General features: G+C 50.2%; 1 protein-coding gene, 2 long non-coding RNA genes and 1 pseudogene across 5 annotated transcripts; 2 read left to right on the forward strand and 2 right to left on the reverse strand.

Annotated features, from left to right (window-relative positions):
- Position 1: 1 nt before the first annotated feature.
- Positions 2 to 1,919, reverse strand: LOC121104341. The gene is made up of 3 exons (XR_005836626.1): positions 1,770 to 1,919; positions 928 to 1,081; positions 2 to 618 (listed from the first exon to the last, which is right to left on the reverse strand). It is a non-coding gene; the product is annotated as an uncharacterized LOC121104341 (long non-coding RNA).
- Positions 1,920 to 2,042: 123 nt separating this feature from the next.
- Positions 2,043 to 5,388, forward strand: LOC121104340 (DLA class I histocompatibility antigen, A9/A9 alpha chain-like). The gene is given in 8 exon segments (XM_040637049.1): positions 2,043 to 2,201; positions 2,481 to 2,750; positions 2,947 to 3,222; positions 3,826 to 4,112; positions 4,216 to 4,327; positions 4,763 to 4,795; positions 4,917 to 4,964; positions 5,088 to 5,388. Coding segments are annotated over 8 exon segments (1,104 nt in total). The 5' UTR covers positions 2,043 to 2,128; the 3' UTR covers positions 5,093 to 5,388.
- An 8,188-nt stretch (positions 5,389 to 13,576) lies between these two features.
- On the forward strand, positions 13,577 to 14,394 carry LOC103680393 (annotated as a pseudogene).
- Positions 14,395 to 15,061: 667 nt separating this feature from the next.
- LOC103680390 lies at positions 15,062 to 20,577 on the reverse strand. Of its 3 annotated transcripts, XR_005836629.1 has the most exons (5): positions 20,175 to 20,577; positions 19,130 to 19,815; positions 18,708 to 18,789; positions 16,234 to 16,347; positions 15,062 to 15,296 (listed from the first exon to the last, which is right to left on the reverse strand). It is a non-coding gene; the product is annotated as an uncharacterized LOC103680390 (long non-coding RNA). The 3 variants fall into 3 exon arrangements; XR_005836627.1 differs by lacking the exons at positions 15,062 to 15,296; positions 16,234 to 16,347 and having other exon boundaries at positions 18,617 to 18,789; positions 19,130 to 19,561; positions 19,670 to 19,815; XR_005836628.1 differs by lacking the exons at positions 15,062 to 15,296; positions 16,234 to 16,347 and having other exon boundaries at positions 18,615 to 18,789.
- Positions 20,578 to 20,590: the final 13 nt, after the last annotated feature.

A 20,590-nucleotide genomic window follows, 5' to 3' on the forward strand; every position in this document is an offset into this window, starting at 1 on the left:
CACAGAATCCATGAGGTTAAATCTATTTTCATAACATTACGTGGACATTATTTGCCTTTTCACCATGTTGACATTCTCAATGGAGGTAAAACCGAGCAAGAATGGAGGTGATGGGTGCAAACTGCAATAGCTGTTATTCTTCACCACTACTTACTCCCATAGAAAACAAAAACATGCTTTCCGCCATCTTTCCAAGCCACCATATGGTCACGTGAATATCTTGGGAGATGCTCTCAAGAGCAGGAACAATGCCTGAGAGGCAAAAGGCAGGTCTTATTAGGCCATGCTCCAAAGTCATCGTCGCTTTCTAACTGAGGATGAAGCTCGGTTACATTGGCGGGTGTGAAGTCACTGCTGATCACAGAGCCGGGAACATTGTCGGGAACCCCAGGGGCAGGTTGAACACCCGTGGAGTGAGCAGCCCCAGATTTGACGTACAACTCAAAGCTCTACAAAAATTGGGAGGAAATTCTGCTCCCGTCCCTCCAGTTTGGTTTCATTGTCCTGACAACCACAGCTGGCAGCACGGACCATGAAGAAGCAAGATGAAAACACACACAAGGGAAAATCTTGAGCTTCTTTTTCTAGGGATGTTTTACCTACGTGCAAATAAAATGCCTCAAGAACAAAAACAGAACAAAACTAGTGTCACTTTAAAACATCCTGATCGAAGTATTAAAAATTATTATCTTTATTAATTATTTTCAAATCCACATTTTTAACATGTCTTATGTGATGAGGGGGTTTTTCAGCGCTTCTGCTACATGCATAAGCCCCAAAGAAAATAATTTGTGTGAAATTAACTGGCCTCTTTTTTCTTTTTTTACACAATGCCATTTTTCCTGAAGAAATGAATGACAAAGGCACGTTGAATATTTAGACTAGGAGATGTGGCAGACAGTTTCTGGAAAATGAACAGGAACCTACCCTTTCATGAAAATCAACTCATATATGACAGCTGAGAGTACTTGTTGTCTTGATCAAATGTCAGCTCTCAAGAGAAAATCAGAATTTTGGAGAACTTGTGATCCACCAATAAACTTGACAGCTTCTCACTGCTGACAAACTTTTCTGTTGGGGTCTGAGGTAATATTAAAACAAATACGACTTTTTGATAATTCAATTCCAGTCTAACCAACACTGGAACACGTATATCACTTACTGAAACAACACATTACTTTTTAGAAAGTCACGCATTAGTACAAGACCCATTCAGTGTGCAAGATGGGCCTGTGGATTTTAACGTAACATAGAAGGACACAGTGATACTGTTTCAGGTTGCACTTTGCCAATAACCTTAGAGAAAGCACAGCTTCTGTAGTCTGAATATAGCACCTAAGATGAATATTCACAACTATCTGAGAAGGTTGTGAAACATACTATTCTCTCATGTCTCTGCAAGGTTGTAAATTTTTTCATACACTTCAACCAAAACAACACAGTAAATGCAGAAGCAAATTTCGACATCCAGGGGTCTTCTAAGGAGACAGACAAGAAGAAGACTTGCAAAAATGTAAAATGCAACATCACTCTTCTCACTATGTTTATTTCGGAAATAGTTATTTTTATAAAAACAATATTTCTCTTTTCATGCCATGGGTTATGAATATGATTCTACATGAACTACTGAATTTTTAAACCTGTTTTATTCCTACTATGGTAAATACTGAGAGATAGAACCCACACACACAAAATTATCCTTGGGATCCTCGCTAATCTGTGAGACTGTATAGATACCCTGAGACCAAGTTTGAGAATCAGTGACTCACCCAGCTCCTGGGCCACAACTCAGGGAGACAGTGTGACAAAGAGCACGCTGTGCGGTAGGGGAGGGGTCGGGGCAAAGTCCCAGGTCCTTGGACCTGCCTCTCACCGTCTCAAACCAAGGGCGGTGCCTGGGGCGGGGAAGCAAATGTTGGGGAGTCCCCATCTCTTGGGTTTCACTTCTCCCTTTCACAACCTGTGTCAGGTCCTCCTGCCTGGAGACTCCTGACGCGGCCCCACTTCGCACTCCCATTGGTGTCGGGTTTCTGGAGAAGCCAATCAGCGGCTCCCCGGTTTCGGGTTATAAAGTCTCCGCACCGGCCACGGGCCCAGTGGCGACTCAGAGTCTCCCCAGACCCTGAAGATGCAGGTCGTGATGACCCGAACCCTCGTCCTGCTGCTGTCGGGGGCTCTGGCCGTGACCGAGACCTGGGCGGGTGAGTTCGGGGGCGGGAGGAAAGGGCCTCTGCGGGGCGGGAGCGAGGGGACCGCCGGGCGGGAACGCGGGACCCCCGGGGAAGGCGCCTCTCCGCAGAATCAGACCCCCAGCCGCCCCCGGCCGCGCCCCGGCCTGTGCTCCCCAGTCCCTCCCCGCCTCCGCCCTGCTCTCCCTCACTCGGTGCCCCTCCCCTGCCCTTCCGGCCGCTTCCACCTGCGCCCCGGGCCCCGCGGCGGGAGGAGGGTCGGGCGGCGTCTCAGCTCCTCCGCGCCCGCAGGCTCCCACTCCCTGAGGTATTTCGGCACCTCCGTGTCCCGGCCCGGCCGCGGGGAGCCCCGGTACGTGGAAGTCGGCTACGTGGACGACACGCAGTTCGTGCGGTTCGACAGCGACTCTGCCAGTCAGAGGTACGAGCCGCGGGCGCCGTGGGTGGAGCAGGAGGGGCCCGAGTATTGGGACCGGAACACGCGGAACGCCAAGGGCACCGCACAGACTGACCGAGTGGACCTGCAGACCCTGCGCGGCTACTACAACCAGAGCGAGGCCGGTGAGCGACGCGGCCCGGGTCCCGGTCACGACCCCCACCCCACCGACGGGCCGGGTGCCCCGAGTGTCCGAGTCCGAGCGATACCCCGAGTCTGAGGAACCCCCGGCCCGACCCCTGACCCCGACGAACCCGCGGGAACTTTTGGGCGGTTTTACTTTCTGTTTGGACTTAATCGCCTCCTGTCGGGCGGGGCCAGGCTCTCACACCGTCCAGCGCATGTACGGCTGCGACGTGGGGCCGGACGGGCGCCTCCTCCGCGGGTACAGTCAGGACGCCTACGACGGCGCGGATTACATCGCCCTGAACGAGGACCTGCGCTCCTGGACCGCGGCGGACACGGCGGCGCAGATCACCCGGCGCAAGTGGGAGGCGGCCGGTGCGGCAGAGCACCTCAGGAACTACCTGGAGGGCACGTGCGTGGAGTGGCTCCGCAGGTACCTGGAGAACGGGAAGGAGACGCTGCAGCGCGCAGGTACCAGGGGCCGCGGGCCTCCCGATCTCCCCTCCCCTGGGGCTGGCTGCCCACCAGGAAGGGAAAATGGACTCAGTGTCACAACACCGCCCCTCCCGCGGGTGGGGACTGTGAACCTCCTGGGTGTTCCTGTTCCTACGAGAGAGGGACTCACCCAGAGGCCGCTTTTCTCTAAAGGGCAGTTGAGGAATCCAGCCTCTCCCGGGAGGCAGGTGGAGACCATCCCTGAAACAACCCATCAGCGGTTCCCTTTGATCCTGGCAGCCTCCTTGGGAACCATGACTGTGCCTCTCTAAACCTTGTTCTCCAATGAGAACATAACTGCAGTTCTGACTCTGGGTTTTCTGACTCCTTCACCTTCCACCCCAGTCAGGACCCTGAGCGTGCTCTCCCTCTTAGACCTGCAGCCTCCTACCCTGGGGTCGATCCCTGATTCTAGAATTTTCCAGCATTAGGAGATCCCAAAGGCTAGGTTGGTGACTGAGTTTTGTGTGCTTATTCCATCCCAACCAAGGGCCCTGTCCACGTCAGGATGGTCACATGAAGCCATTTCAGTGACCCATAAAGGTAAACCAAAGTATGGATTTTCTGATTCTTCTCCAGAAACCCCCAACACACATGTGACCCGCCATCCCATCTCTGACCAAAGGGTCACCCTGAGGTGCTGGGCCCTGGGCTTCTACCCTGCGGAGATCACCCTGACCTGGCAGCAGGATGGGGAGGACCTGACCCAGGACACGGAGCTTGTGGAGACCAGGCCTGCAGGAGATGGGACCTTCCAGAAGTGGGCAGCTGGTGGTGCCTTCTGGAGAGGAGCAAGAGATACGTGCCATGTGCAGCATGAGGGGCTGCCCGAGCCCCTCACGTGAGAATGGGAGTAGGCGGATGGGGTAGAGCCTCTTCTCAGGGAAAGCAGAGGCCTTCTGGAGAATTTCAGCAGGGTTGGGACTTTGCCAGAGCTCTGGGCCCCTCACCTGCCTTCCCTTTCCAGAGCCGCCTCCTCAGCCCACCATCACCGTCCCCATCACGTGGATCATCGCTGGTCTGGTTCTCCTTATGGTCACTGTGGTGATTGGAGCTGTGATCTGGAGGAGGAAGCGCTCAGGTAGGAAACAGAGTGCGGGGATCTGAGTTTTCTTCTCCCTCTGGCGGGTTTCCTAGGTAGAGATTGTCCTGCCTTGTTACTGGGAGGTACCGTCCTCACACATGGTCTTGCACTCTCTGGAGCTGATAACTAACACTCCGTGTGTAGCACACACTTGTGAAAATGAAGGACACATTTTCATCCTGGTAATTCTGGTGATGGGGACCTGATTCCCAGCAGTCACGGGACACAGGATGGAGAGGAAGGTCCCTGCTGAGGACAGACCTCCAGCAAGTCAGGTGCCCAGTGACCCACACCTCTTTCTTCCTGTTTCCTGATCCTGTCCTGGTCCCGTCACAATTCTGCAAACTTCGTTTAGGCCAGGACTAGGAGCTTCCCTAGGATTCACAGCCCAGCCCTGTCCCAGGCCTCTGACATGATATTTTCTTCCCACAGGAGGAAAAGGACCGAGTTACTCTCATGCTGCACGTAAGTATGGAGGGGATGATCCCTGAGACCCTGGGGTAGTGTAGACAAGACCCCATGGGGAGGTCCCCCACCCCATAGCTCCTCCTTTAGTCTCCCTCTCCCTCTCGTCCGTCCTCCCTAGGCGATGACAGTGCCCAGGGCTCTGATGTATCTCTTACGGTTCCTAAAGGTGAGACCCTGAGACCCTGAAGGGGGAGGGGTTAGGCGCTAGGGCACTGAGCATGCATGGGGCTCCTGAGAATGTCCGCACTTCTGTGACTGACCTAAATGTGTACATGCTTTTTTTTCACAGTATGAGACCAACTGCCTCATGGGGACTGAGTGATGCAAGATATGTTCAGACTCCCACTTGGTGACATCAACAACCCCTGAGTTCTCTTTCTGAAAAAGGTGTCAGAATGTGGCTGTGTTGCTGTGAGCATAATATGAAGACATGAGATTTGCCTACCCTGCCCACCATGATCCCTCCCTATGCTGATCTGCATTCTCTTTCTGATGTGCTTTCCTGTTCCAGCCCAGGTGGGGCTGGACTGTCTCCATCCCTGTCCTTATTCCTTGTTGGGCTGAGTGCTGACTTATTTCTCTATTGAAAATGAAATACCAGGAGCGCCTGGGTGGCACAGCGGTTAAGCATCTGCCTTCGGCTCAGGGCGTGATCCCGGCATTATGGGATCGAGCCCCACATTGGGCTCCTCCGCTATGAGCCTACTTCTTCCTCTCCCACTCCTCCTGCTTGTATTCCTTCTCTCGCTGACTGTCTCCGTCGAATAAATAAATAAAATCTTAAAAAAAAGAAGAAAAAAAAATGAAATACCAGATAAGAGTTTTTGTTTTCTAATTGTTGGTATGTGGGGCTGATGAAATAATAAAAGAGAAGACTTGTAAAGTTGAGACACAAAATAAATGGAAGCGCTGAGAACCTTCCAGTATCCCCGTGTTTGCTGTGCTGAGTGTGTTGCGGGTGGGGCAGGAGAAGGCAGTGAGGAGCTGAGCAGGGACGGGGTCTGTGCCCAGTCGTGGCTCAGTACATCATGGGGGTGACGTGCTCACCCCTCAGCTGGTCATCTCTCTGCTCCGTGTCCTTGCCCCTGCTGCGGAAGCTTGTCTCACTAGGCCCTGTGATCACAGTGACTTGGATGTCACCTGTCACCAGGACGTTGTGCAGCAAGAGCTTCCTGTGACTGCGTCAGCCTCATCTCAGGCCTGGATCAGGTCATAGCCTCCATTTTGGGTTGTTTTTTTTCCCATTGTTTCTCTAGGGCATCAGGCCTGTTCTTGCTCTGTGTACGAGTTCTTATCCTTCTCCCCTGGATGACCTGTCGGTTACAGCAGCAGGTGTCCATTGGGCTACATCCCACAGGCCTGGGTCCGCCCCTGCACACAGGCGTCTCTGTGGTATGGAGAGATGAACTTCCAGATTCATCCATATGTTCCCCTCCCTCTAGAGCTGTTTTCTAGATCATCCTTTAGATTCTGGGGGTAGAGAGAAAGGAGGAATCTGACAGGTTCTCATCCTTATTAAACTTCAGTTAGTTTCTGCCTTCCCTGCTGCTCTGTGCTCTCTCCCCGCCCTTAGTCCAGTGATCCCAGTGCTGCTCCGATGCAAGTTCATGGATTTATGAAGCAGAGTCTAAGGTCGATTTCTATGTCTCTCTCTGTCAAATAAATAAAACTTAAAAAAAAAGAAGAAATTACAAAGAAGAGAAAATGTGTGGACAGCAGTTATTGTAAAAAAGTGTGCATACAGGTGCACGCGCACTATGCAAACCAGTGTCATTCCGAGGTGACCTGTGTATTGTGTCAGCGCAGCAAAGAAGGGACGTGTTTAAATTGGAAGTTGGCAGGAGCTGTGAGGAAGGTGACCCAGGGCACCTGTGCCGGGACGGGGACGATGGCTGCTTTACTCCAGGGATGAGGGGAGGCTCACTGAGAAGGTGACCTCTGAGAGGTTTGAAGGACACAGAGGAATTGTGTAAGAGGAAGTCTGGGGGGAGCTCCTTCCAGGCGGGGAAGCTCCAGTGCGCACGCCCTAGGGCAGGAGCGTGTCTTGTGTTCAGGGAAGGATGCGGGGGCCACTGTGGCTGGAGCAGAGAGCAGCTGAGGTGAGGTCCGATGTCAGACATGTCAGGGAGGCCTGAGGATATGAGAAGGCTTTTGAGTTTTCTCCGAGTGAGGCGTGGAGTTACAAGAACGGACAGATCGATGGGATCGATTTTCTTTAGCAGCACCTGTTCTCCGCTGCGCAGAATCGAGAGGTGCAGGGAGAGCGACCAGTAGGGAAACTGCAGGAAACCAGTGCAGTGTCCCAGGAGGGGGCGTGGGCTGTCCGTCTCGGGTGTGAGGAGGGAAGATAGAGGAAGTGATTGGCTGCTGGAGATATTTACAGATGGACTTTGCAGCATTTGCTAAAGGATTCATTCTGGGTGGTGAGAAGGAGGAATCCAGGAGGGCATCCAGGATTTCAGACTGCAAGTAGAAATGTGGGGTGCCTTCTGTGGAAACAGGGAAGACTCTGGAAGTGGGACACTGGGGGAAGCAGCATCACAGGCATCCGGGTTAGGCATGTGGAGTCTGCGATGTCTACTGGAAATGCAGTGAGGCTGGCAGTTGGATACAGAGTGCAGGGTAGGAGACACATCCGGGTGGGAGACATAGATTTGGGAGGTGACACCATATACATGATGTTTAGAGCCTTCAGCAGAGATGAGGTCACCAAGGGGGTGAAGACCACAGAAGAGAAAGGAACAGGTCGAACCCTGGACTCCTCAGGGCTCAGCACGCTGATCAGAGCGCACACCAAAGCATACCGCACAGTCTGGTTCTGCGTCTAGAAGGCACGTAGACCAGGGAAGCCCAGCCTTCAGTGCGCACAGGAATTTCCTGGACTGTGAAGATCTAGACAGGCTGGAGCAGAGCCTGAGAGTCTGGGTTGATAACGAGGCTGGTGCTGCTGCTGGTCTCAGGTCCCACACAGCGTCGCAGGCACAGAGAGCAGGATCCCCACGTGGCCGTGCGTCAGCCCTTCCTGTAGGGCTTGTTACACAAGTGACTCCTGGGCCCACGGCCTACATTCTAAGATGGTAGGTCTGGGAGAGACCTGAGTGTTTCGTAACAAAGCCATAGACAATCCTGGGCTCCTCCAGACAGGGAAGCACTGAAGTTATGAGGAGAGCCCTCATTGTGGGAAGGAGGCTTACAGATATGTTTAAATTGTTTTTGGGGGGCGCCTGGGTGTCCCACTCTTGGTTTCAGCTCAGGTCATGATCTTAGGGTCATCAGATCAGATCCCGAGTCACGCTCTGCCCCCAGTGCACAGTCTGCTTGAAATGTCCTCCCTCTCCTTCTACCCCTCCCTGCCCCTTTCGAGCATGCTCTCCCTCTCTCTCTCTCTCGCTTTCTCTCTTTCTCTCTAAATAAATAAATACAATCTTTAAATAGTTTGGTGTAGGAAGAAAACTGCATGCTGCGAGACACATTTTCTCTCCCATGGGGCACAGCCAGGTGGCGGACTGAGGAAGTTTTCAGCTCAACCTAAAATCTCTGAGTTACTGAGAGTGTAGATCTTGAATGTCTGCACCGCACGAAAGGAAATGGTAACTGTGTGACATGATGCGGGGGTCAGCTAAGCTATGGTTGTTACCCTGTTGCAGTGTAGAAATGTATCGATCAGCACATTGCACCGCTACGTTTACACAATGGTGTATTTTAATCACATCTCTATAAAGCTGGGAAAGATGTCTGAAATCTTGCTCTTGGAAACTCTTCCTACATGGGTCTGACTCCTTGTGATACGTTCGTACCGCCACAGAGAGACTAGCGAAGAGGGAGAGTATGTGGGGCCTTGTTTTATATCAACGAAAGCCACAAAACAGGCTTGAGGCTACACAGCCAGGAACAGAATCCACACTGACCCGAGATGGAGGCCCGTATACACTCAGCGCCTGCTACTGGGTTCCGACGCTGCTGTGTGCGCCGCTGACTCCCCTGAGGCAGGACGCTGGACCCTGAGGTGGGACTGCGATTGCTGCTGCCCCTGACAGCTGCATGACGCTACTGTGACACCACTCAGACCACCTGTGCCCAGTGCACGGACCTGTCCCGGTGTGTCTGTCACCTGTCCTGAGTCAGAGTGCGGCAGGTGGTCACATGACTGTTGATGCTTCCTGTCATGTCCAACTACGAGACTGTTTGGCAAAGTGGGTTCTCCTGCCTATGGATGGAGGTGTCTCTGCCCCCATCATGATTGTTGACGTGTGGACTTCCTGTACGTGGGAAGAGAGGTACAAGTTCTGGGAATGGACACTGGGGTCAGGGATGGAAAAGAATGACAAATTTCCGTATTTGGAGCCATGATCTGAGACTAGAACTGGATCTGGGCACTGCAGGCACTCAGGTCCGCTTGGATGAAGGAGTGACTCACAAACCGTCTCTTTCAACTTATTCCCTTGGTGGTTGTTACGGGTCCAGTGTTGTCCACTCCACTTCCTACTCACACATGAGTGGAGTCGCATTGTTGGCTGATGAAGTGATTGAACAACATGTCTCCTCCCAGCCTTTGTCTCTTCCTGGGATTAAAAGCCCAGATCTGTATCACTTCAGATCTTCCCCATACATACACTGACATTTTATGTTTCTCTGTACATGCACGTATTTCTGGGGCAAGTAGCCATAATTTTATCAGGTTTTCTGTGGCCTCCATGAAAGTCTGAAAACCCACTCCAGTGTAGACACTGTGCAACTCCATCTCTGGTCCCCAACAGCTGATAATCTCAGTGTTTTAGCAGATCTAGTGATGTGATATATACATGCTCAGTTTGTCTGGGCGACGACCAGCCTCAGACAGGAGAAGGGAGCGCTTTCTGGCTTATGCTCACTTTCAATTTCTCTGTATCTTTTTGTGGGCTGAGTAACGGTTCACAGACCAGCGCTGGCTCACAGAAGACACAAATTACCATTGGTTTAGGTGATTGGATTAGGTGACTTACGCTCTAGCCCCTACTCTGGTGCCTAATAAATAGCAGAAATGAAACATAGTTAATGAGGATTCCATGTGCAGTAACACAGTAGACTGAGGTTTACGGCTGCATCCTCTTCACGTCCGGTGATGAGCACTGGGTGTTATACGCAACTGATGAATTATTGAACTCTCCAGATGAAACTATTGATGGACTAATGATGTGTATGTTGGCTAATTGAATTTAAATAAAATAAATAAAAATAAGACCACCTCTTCTCCCAACTAAAAATGGTAGAAAAAAACGTAAAATCATCCAAAAGTATCGTAGAACAAACAAGAGAATAATCAATTAGCCCAGAATTTGAATATGGGCCATAAGCCAGAGAGAATAGTTGTTCTGATCATTATTTTTCAGATCTAGAAAATCGTTCTTGGCTCCTCAGACTCATGAGCTTCACAGAGAGGAGGTAATGCCCAGAGCTTCGACATGTGAGGAGCTGAGAAACATCCCCTCCCTGAACACCTGGAAACCTAAGATTCATATCCTCAGAACAGGGTGACATTATTCAAATCTGTTCTATCTTCAAGTACAAGGACATTCAAAGGACATTTGTCTTTGAGTCGGGAAAAGTGAGCAAACAACTATTTCAAAAATTTGCAGACATGGTCTAACCCGTCTGTGATTTGTAGTCCAAATTTGCTTATCATTGGCCATTGGGCCAAAGTAACTTCGTGTCTTAGTTTAGTTTATAATCGTCCTGGTTTGGTGATGACTCAAAATTGTAAGAAAGAATCAAATTTCTCTAGATTCTCTATTTAACCTACGTGTCAAAAAATTTATACAGATAATTGCACAGAGAAGAAAAGCAACTCGTAGCAAGAAATGTTAAGTTCAAATGGAAAAAAGACTGTGATTAAGTAACTTTAGAGAGAGTGAGTAGTAAAAAGGTCATGAAACTTCAATATTGGAATCATAAGACACAATATAACATGACCAGGATATGATATAAATACATAAACATACGTTATTTGAATATATATTATGGAATAAAGAAAAAAATCACAAAATTTAAAATGTAGCAAAAATGGCAAAAGCAAAAACACCTCAAGAAAATAACTACAAAATAGAACGATTATTAATTAAATAATTAAAATATTTCAGTTTATTCACTGAATAAGAAGTTATCAGTAAAAGATGAATGAGTGGAGGGGTGCCTGGGTGGCTCAGCCGGTTAAGCGTCTGCCTTCTGTTCAGGTCACGGTCTCAGGGTCCTGGGATCAAGCCCTAAGTTTGGCTCCCTGCTCAGCTGGGAGTCTGCTTCTCCCTCCCCCTATCCCTCTGCTGCTCCCCTGCTTCTGCATGCTCTCTCTCTCTCTCCCCCGCCATCTCTCTTATATAAAATCTTTAAAAAAGAAAGAGAGAGAGAAATGCATGAGGCATGGAAAACAAAAAGCAAAAAGTAAAATGGTGTCATAAATCCAACAGTGTTAATATTAACATTACAAGTAAGTGGCTCAAACAAGTCCATCGAAGTGCAGATTGTTAGACTGAACACAAAACAAGATCCACCTGTGCTGTCTGCAGCAGACGCACTTGATCTCAATTACAGATAGACTGAAATCAAAGGGATGGAAAAGTTATCTCAGGCAAACAACCATAGGAAAGCTGGAGTGAATACACTCATTAGTCAAGAGGGACTTTAAAAATGCTAGTAAGATAAACTGGATCATTTTAGAATGATAAAATGGTCAAGTTATCAGAAAGATGAAACAATTCTAAACATATATTCACCTAATAACTGAACACCCAAATATATGTAAGCAAAACTGACAGAAATTGACAGAGAAATAGACAATATGACAATAATACTTAAACTTCAATATATCACTTTCAATAATGGATAGAACAGCTATGCAAAGATCAATAAAGATAAAGACTTAAATCATACTATAAAGCAACAGTGTAAGCCTGACAATTATAGAACATTCCAGCCATGAACAGAATATACATCCATTTCAAATACACGTGGAACTTTCTTGAGGATAAGTCATATGTGAGGCCATAAAAAAACTCAGTGATTTAAAGGGGTAAAAATAATACAAATAGATTCTCTTCTCACAGTGGCATGACACCAGAAATCAATAAATCAATTACTGGAATAAATTCGGGGAACTCCCAACTATGCAGAATTAAACAACACACTTCTACATAATCAAAGGATCAAAGATACCAAAATGGAAATCAGGAAATACATTGACATCAACGAAAATGAAGACAGAGCACACCAAAACGTAGAGGGTCCTGCTAAAGCCGTGCTGAGAGGGAGATACACAGCTGTCAATGCCCACATGGAAAAGCAACTTCTCCAGTCCATCAGCTAAACTCCCACATTGAGTCAAAGAAGAAAGAGGAGCAAATGAAACCAAAAGCAAGCAAAAGGAAGGAAAAAGTGAAGATTAGAGTGGAAGTTAAAGAAATAAAGAGAATAAAAATAACAATGTAGAAAATTAAATCAAATGTGATCCTTCGAAAGATGAACCAAACAGACGAATCTTCAACTAGACTCACTAAAAAGAAAGAGAGAGAAATGACCCAAATTACTGAGATCAGCAATGACAGAGGAGATGTTAGGACTGACCACACAAAAATAAAGAGAATTATGAGATTATGATGAACAATTATATGCCAAAAAATTAACTTGCTTGCATAAAATACACAAAAACACAGAAAGTCAAGAACGACTAAAGCTGACTGAAGAAGAAATAGACCATCTACATACACCCACAACGAAGTAGAAGATAGTCAATTGTCAACAACTATTCCACATAAAAGCCCAGTTCCCAATGGCTTCCCTTGTGAATTATACCAAATGCTGAAAGAATTAATAACAATTCTATACAAACCCTTCCAAAAAGTAGAGGAGGGAATCCCACTCACTCGACGAGGCTAGGATTACTCAGATACCAAAATCAGACAAAGATATCACAAGACAAGGAAACTACAGACCAATATCACCTATGAATGTAGATACACACACACAAAAAGATTTCAATAAATTGTAGCAAATCAAATCTAGCAACATATAAAGAGTTAAATACAATTTATTTATTCCGGGAATGCACGATTGGTTTAACATCCATACCAATCAATGTAAAGCACCATATTAATATACTAGAAAACAAAAGCCACGTGCTTATCTCAACAGATGCACAAGAATCATTTGACAAAATCGGATAGACTTCATGATAAAAACTCAACAGACTATTAACAGAGGGAATTTCCTCAATCTGATAAAAGACATTTATGAAAACCCTTGAGCTAACATCTTACTTAATGGTGAACGACTGCTTGTTTTCCTCCTAAGATCAGCGACATGAAAAGGCTGTGTGCTCTCACCACGTCTGTCACACATCGTGCTGGAGACGCCTGGTGGCTCAGTCAGCGAAGCGTCTGCCTGCGGCTCAGGTCCTGATCCCAAGATCATGACCCCGGGGTCCTGGGATGGAGCCCGCATCCAGCTCCCTGCTCCATGGGGAGTCTGCTTCTCCCTCTCCCTCTGCCTGTGCTCCCCCTGCCTGTGCTTTCTCTCTCAAATAAATACATTAAAAAAAAAAAAAAAAAAGGAAATGCCAGCTGAGGTTGGGAATCGTGTTACCACAAACTGGGTTCCCCTCTTGGTGGGTTCAAGGCAACAGACAAAGGCAAGCCGAAGAATAGGAGAAGGAAGGGTTTTACTTACAAGTGCAGGAGGACACCGGGCCTATTGCCCAAAGCAGTGTCTCCCTGAACAACAAACTGGGGACGTTTCCAGCAGAGGGTGCAGATGTCACTGACGCCTCTGACGCAGGACACCTGGCCCTTGGTCGGAGCTGCTGTCTCTGCTGCTCCCGGCACCTGGATGACACGACTGCCACTCATGCCACTCAGGCCACAACGTCTCTGCACATACTTAGCACTGGAGCCGGGAGCCCGCAGCCGCCGCCGTGTCCCCTCAGACCCGCATCCACGCAAGTGAGGGTGTTAAAGATGCCTTTGCCAGAGCAAGCAATGGAAATTCTGACCTCTACAAGTCTCTATTGAAAATGAGAACCTTGGGACTGGATCCTGTAGTCAGCCTTCAGATGCTGGGTAAGGACTGCTATTCCCTTGGTTTACCCCTCCTGGAGGACAGACAACCGAGCTGGATAGTACTCAGGTTAGACTCTCAGAATGCCCAGGGATAGGAATGCATAGTCATTGTCTGGTCTCCAGAACACTCTCGTGTTCGTCAAATAATGCTGTGTGCAGCAACGAGAGCGACTGTGAAAAAGGAGTTCGGAGGCGGCACGTTGAAGATGAAGTGTTTGGACAGTAAAGGAAGATGCGTCATTACATGGACATGAAAACACGTGCTGTCACATCTTCTCCTGCCCCGCTGACTCCAGCTGAGGAAGAATCACGGCAGATTGAAGTTAACGAGGTACAAACTGACGTGGGTGTGGACGCGAAGCATCAACACTACAAGGAGTAGCATTTCCTACTCCTCGAGAGGCTTTTCAGGCTTTGGAAAAATTAAGTAACAGAAGCTCAACTCTGTGCAATTGGAAATAGATATGAAAAATGAAATTACAATTTCGGACAACCCAACAAACACAGAACTAAAAGATTTGCCAAGGAAAAATAGACAAGGCAAGAAACAACAATTGTTGGAGAGGATGTGGAGAAAGGGGATCCCTCCTACATTGTTGGTGGGAATGCAAGTTGGTACAGCCACTCTGGAAAACAGTGTGGAGGTCCCTTAAAAAGTTAAAAATTGAGCTACCCTATGATCCAGCCATTGCACTACTGGGTATTTACCCCAAAGATACAGACGTAGTGAAGAGAAGGGCCATATGCACCCCAATGTTCATAGCAGCAATGTCCACAATAGCTAAATCGTGGAAGGAGCCGAGATGCCCTGCAACAGATGACTGGATTAAGAAGTTGTGGTCCATATATACAATGGAATATTACTCAGCTATCAGAAAGAACGAGTTCTCAACATTTGCTACAACATGGACGGCACTGGAGGAGATAATGCTAAGTGAAATAAGTCAAGCAGAGAAAGACAACTATCATATGATTTCTCTCATCTATGGAACATAAGAACTAGGATGATCGGTAGGGGAAGAAAGGGATAAAGAAAGGGGGGTAATCAGAAGGGGGAATGAAACATGAGAGACTATGGACTATGAGAAACAAACTGAGGACTTCGATTTGCCAAGGAGGATGCCCAAGGATTCAGCACACTACACACACTGTATAAACATTCCCGTGAAGGAGACGATTTGGAATCCATAGTTTTTATTTCTTCAGCGCCTGGATACACACGCAGTAAAGAGAACGGATGCCGCATTCCAGCTGCAGGAGCCCTCTGCTAGACATTGTAGAAAGGCCCCTACAAATGGGTGGCATTGGAAAGATCGACAGAGACAACGGGGATGAGCTGACAGCAGACCCCCTCTTATGAAGAAGTAGCCGAAAGCAGCATGCACAGAAGCAAAGTTTTGCAAAACCGGAAGGTCCTGCAGGAAAGAGAGGAATTCGAAGACTAATTAGGGGTCCGGCTTGAAAGGGAAGCCACTGCTGATTGAAATCGTTATATTAGGCCTTACAAGTCCAGTTTTTTAAAAGTCCAGCTTTTAGTACAGGAGAACTGTTCCATCACTGCATGCAGGTCAGCTCACCGAGCTTTTCACTTCTGTGTTTTTAAAATCAAGGTGATAGAAGACTATGTACGACGTGCTATTATTATCTGTGTTTTTAAAATCAAGGTTATAGAAGACTATGTACGACGTGCTATTATTAATTGTGTCATACTGTTTTTTAGAAGTGTGTAAAAGTATTTTCTAACTGTTACCACCTTTTAATGGAATTCTTCCGGGCATTGTCCTCTCCATTAGAGTGTTTCTCCAACATCATCCAAGATTACAGCCTACATCAGGCTCAGGATTATTTTGTCTTTCAGTCATAGGGTAGTTTTAATGTTTAGGTTGATACATAGTAGGGAAAAAATTGAACAACGAGAAAAGCTCCTGTGTTCTGAACTTACCAGCTCATGGGCAGTGGCTGACAGCCAGGCCACATGGTGGGACGGCAGGGCTATGGAAACAAGGTCTATTACAGGAATAACCACATGGGGGCTGGGCCCTCGCTCACTATGGGAGTTTGAGGGGTGCATGAAACGAGGACATGTTGATGCCCATCACAAGAACCACCTCCGAGTTTGGAAGTCGATTGGAACGGATGAGTGGGTATCCTGGTGTCCTCTCTTGAGGTGGCCGCCCAGGGCAGTGAAACAAGGGGACAGTGGGGGCTGTGGCAACGCAGAGAAAGGCTGAAACTCTATATCCACTTGCATCCTCTGAGGCCCAAAATACCAAAAAGAACCGTTCTGGCTGCCAACCGGACACTACAGACAGCTAGGAGGCCGATTCCCTGGCAGGAAAGCCTCGAACGCACCTGGCAAGTCAGAGCAGTACCGGTGACCCCGAGGGTGACAAATGGGCCTTGACAGGAACACGTGTTCTGGATTGGGCTTTGCTCGCTCAGTGGTGGATGCGAACGGTCAGAATGCTATTAAAAAACAAAAACAGAACACAGCACACAGCTATACTTCAATTAGAAATTTGAAAACCAAAGCACACGAGAGGACGGGTCCTGTGAGGACAGCTCAGCGACATCTGACACGTGCGCAGCTCCACGTCCTGCCCCAGCACGACATGAGGGCGCGCTGAGCGTCACAGAGACTTCTGTCGTACGGCACCACAGAAGGCAACCGCTCTGGACTTCTGACGTATAATGCTAGTCCTGATCGCCCATGTCACATACAGAGTCACACTCTTGCGTGGTGTGGCTCCTTTTCACTCGGTGCCGTGTCCGTGAGATTCACGCACGCTGTGGGCGCAGCCACAGCCCAGGCTGTTTCGGGCTGCAGCTACTCCATTGTGCGGATGCGCTAAATTTATGTATGTATTTCCTGTCCTATGCAGGTATGTTGTTTCCATTGGGGCAATCAAACATTCTGCTCCTAGAACATTCTGATACATGCCTCTTGGGGCACATGTGGGGAATAAAACATACTGCACCGGTTTCAAATGCTCAGTCACATTTCGTCACACCAAAAAACGTGACAAACCATAATGTCCCACGATGGGCAAACAGACACGCTGACAGAGTAACAGCTTCGTGGAGAATGGGAACCGGCGACGGAAACACTGAAAACGGGGTGTTGGGGCCATGGAGGCATGAGGTACTAGTTTACACACCCTCACAAGTGTGCGCTCCCACCCAGCGTGAGTGGGGCTACAGGACGGTCCCCACTACACACTTTTCCTGGGGGATCTGAGGAGGAGGGGTAGGGACAGGTGCCACTGTGACTCCACAGTCCTTCCCAAGGGCGAGGACATCGGTATGACTCTGGCTCCCCTCAACGTTCTCTCTTCCGACCCGATGCAGAGGCTCAGGACGGGGCTGCGAGCGCCAGAAACAGGAAGGATTCCCACGCAAGACACCATAACTACTTCGTTAAGCTCTGATGTGGGAATTCCCATGGGCCCGAAGGGGAGGGCTCCACCTGCACCCCAGCCGGCAAACCTGGGGCTCACAGCACAGCTACATCGCCTGGTGGTGCCTTACCCGCCAGTCCTGTCCCTGTGTGACCCTCCCCTCTATGACCGAGCATGGATTGAGCGGGGAGGGCCTTGCCAGACCGGTGTTGCTGCCCACAGTCTAGACCCACTCAGCAGCCACCCATAATGTCCCTGCCAAAGGCAGAGAGTTGGGTATAAATCCAGGGAAGTAGAAACAGCTGAGGGTAAAGGAATGGATAAATTCGCTGTGTAATGAGGGAAATCCAATAGTACGTTAACGCCTCCGAAGTGTGAGCAAGAGATGGCCCTGTCTCTTAGCTCAGTTACCCAGACGCCTGAGAGAGACAGCCATAGGCTGCGAGAACATTCCTGCTCCTGGAACCAGGCAACACTGGATGGAGCCAGCAGACCGCAGTGACCCTGGGAGGCCCCGTCCTCCAGCAGGCAGATGCGTGAACTGTTAATGACCGGAGGGGACTCTAGTACCATGTCGCGTCTCTGCGGTTCTGCTCCTACTGCTACGAGGGATCTGTGCTCAAAGACCAGGGCGTGGCCTGTGGGATAATACAAATATCTGGTCTTTGTCCCGGTTCCTGGCACCGAGCTCCCCAAGCCTTGGGATCTCCTGAGTGATAACAGCATCCCCGGTATGCTCATGAGACGACCTGGCTGTGGGTCCTGGACAGCTTCAGGTTGGGGGCTGGCGACCAGGAGGACCAAGCCATGACTACAGAGTTGGAGGCATTGGCCTCACGCCCCGACCTCTGGCCCCCAGACCTGCATCCCCAACAGCCAGGGACTGGATCAAGGGTGCCTGTGTCCTGAAGCTTTTGTGAAGACTTCTCAACAGTGGGGTTCAGAGAGCTTCAGAAATGGCCAGCACATCCACGTGCTCTGAGGGCAGCACATTCCAAGTCTACAGCAACAGAGGCTCCTGCCCGGGGAACTTCCTGCGGCTACGCTCCTTCGCCTCATGTGTCTGCTCGTGGGTATCCTTGTGATAAACCATGAGTAAGCGTGGAATTCTCCTGAGATCTAGGAGCTGTGCTGGCAAATTACTGAAGGTCCAGGGTATCCCGACTTCACAGCCAACTTGAACAACGGTGCAGGGCACATGGGAGCCTGAGAGCTGAGATTCGCCCATGGGCAGAGGGCCATCTCGCAGGATGAGTCCGTCCCCTTGTGCGTCGCAGGCTCACTCAGGTCGACAGTGTCAGACGTGAAATCCGGGAGTTGGAGGACTCCCAGGTGGTGACAGAGAGGGGGGGGGGGGGGGGGGGGGGAGAAACCCTCCCTGATCCGCAGAGAGAGACTGAGAGTAAGAGCAAGCAAGTAACCCCGCACCTCGTCTCGTCCAGGAGCAAAGGATAAGCAGAGCTGAAGTGTGTCTATCACGTCCCTCCATCTGCCCCTGCTGTTCACCGTCCTGTTGGAAAAGGAGTCAGCAGGCCCCAAATGGAGTCACCGATGCTACACCCCACCGAGAACGTCATACTGAACCTACTGCAGCTTCAGCTTGTCCCAGAAATGTGACCTGCCATCGGCCCCCAAGAGGTCCTGCCCCCCGCTGGACGGAAGCCCCCGGAGAATCACTTCCTTCCCCCTTAGCAGGGCCCCCTCGCTCACAACAAGGCCCTGTTTACTCATAGTTTCCTGGTTCCCACTCCCCTCTGCCTTGAAAACCCTTCCCTTCCTGCAGCTGGAAGAGGCTCCTTGCTCTCTGCTGGCTGGCGGCTGTCGGAGTCACGACTGCTGGATAAACTGACCTTCCGTGTTCTCAGTTGAGCTGCTGTGCGTGAACCGTGCCGACTTTGCGGGACAATCCAGCTACCCTAGAAAACCAGGCCGGTGCCGTGGTGCGTTCACTGGTTGGTTTCTCATGCTTGGCAGCGGTCCCCTAGGAGCCGGCAGAGGCTGGAGATTCCCTGCCCAAAATATTGCCAGGCACAGGGAAATAGAAACATTCACAGGACACGACGGCACACAGACCCACGCACATCATACAGACCTGGGTTCTCGTCCTTGCAGGAGCCAAGGACAGGGCTAATATGCCTGAGTGGTCATGCCTTCAGCCCACCTGGCCTCCGCAGGAACTTGTGAGTGGAAACTGCTGCGAACAACAGCTGGGTCTAGTCTCACAGCATCGGGGCAACGACAGGAGAGCTGTCATCTATCAGCCACTCGTTCCTTCACCAAACCTGGGCCAAGCTCCCAATCAAGCTGCAGCCTCGGGTCTGTGCTCCAAGAAGGGCGATGAGCTGTTCTTTCTCCACCCCTGGCCCCCTGCACCCCAGCGGCCTTCCTACCTGAGGACAATTCCACCCTCAGGGTCTTGGCCAGAGACCGCCTCTCTCCACAGAAGAGCAACACTTGTTTTCCCCACATCCTTCCAGGGGGCCCCGGCCTGAGGCTGTACCAGACCCCGGAGCACAGGCTGGACCCGCCTGGCGACCTGGTGAGAGAGAGAGGCCGCCACTGTGCAGGATGCGTGGGACAGGTGGTGCCCGCAGCAGTGTGTCCCCCAGCCCCAGGAGCAGCAGCAATGGCCGGGCTGGCCACAGCATCCAGTGTCCCGCCTCACCCGAGGCCGCAGTGCGAGCAGCGACATCCGTGCACGCGGCAGAGGCCGGGGTTCCCGTATGACACACAGCCCGACGTGCACCTGCCACTGTGCTCCTGGCTTCCCGGCCGAAGCTGCTCCGTGACCGTCCCGCGCTCACACGTTACAGACACAGCAGCTGCGCGTGCGCACGTGTGAGTGTGTATTTGTGTGAGTGTGTGCGTGTGTGCATGTGCGCGCGCGCGCACTACCTTCCGTCTAAGTCGGAGCAGGGCCGAATTCCCGTGTTTGCTCAGAGGAACCGCGGCGCAGAGCGCGCATTCAGAGACGTTCGTCCCCCCGCCGTGAACTGCTCCCTGATCCTCCCCGACGACGCCCACGACGAACCAATGACGTGTGTGTCACACATCACACCGCCCACGGACAACAGACGTCCTCCCTTCTCTTCACCAGGGAAGGAAACAGACGTGAATGCGATGTTAATGCCCCTGCCACCCCGGCCTCCGCTCCTCACCGAGCTCAGCGGCTGCAGATCGGCCTGTCCCCAGACCCACAGACTCCGAGGACCCGGCACAGGGTCAAGGACTCTCCTGTTTAACAAGCCCTAGAAGCGGGGCTGCGGCACGGCCACGGGGAATCCTAAGCTACTCTCCTTTTTTTTTTTTTT

This window comes from Ursus maritimus, unplaced genomic scaffold (genome assembly GCF_017311325.1).
Source record: "Ursus maritimus isolate PB19 unplaced genomic scaffold, ASM1731132v1 scaffold_207, whole genome shotgun sequence".
Classification (NCBI taxonomy): domain Eukaryota; kingdom Metazoa; phylum Chordata; class Mammalia; order Carnivora; family Ursidae; genus Ursus; species Ursus maritimus.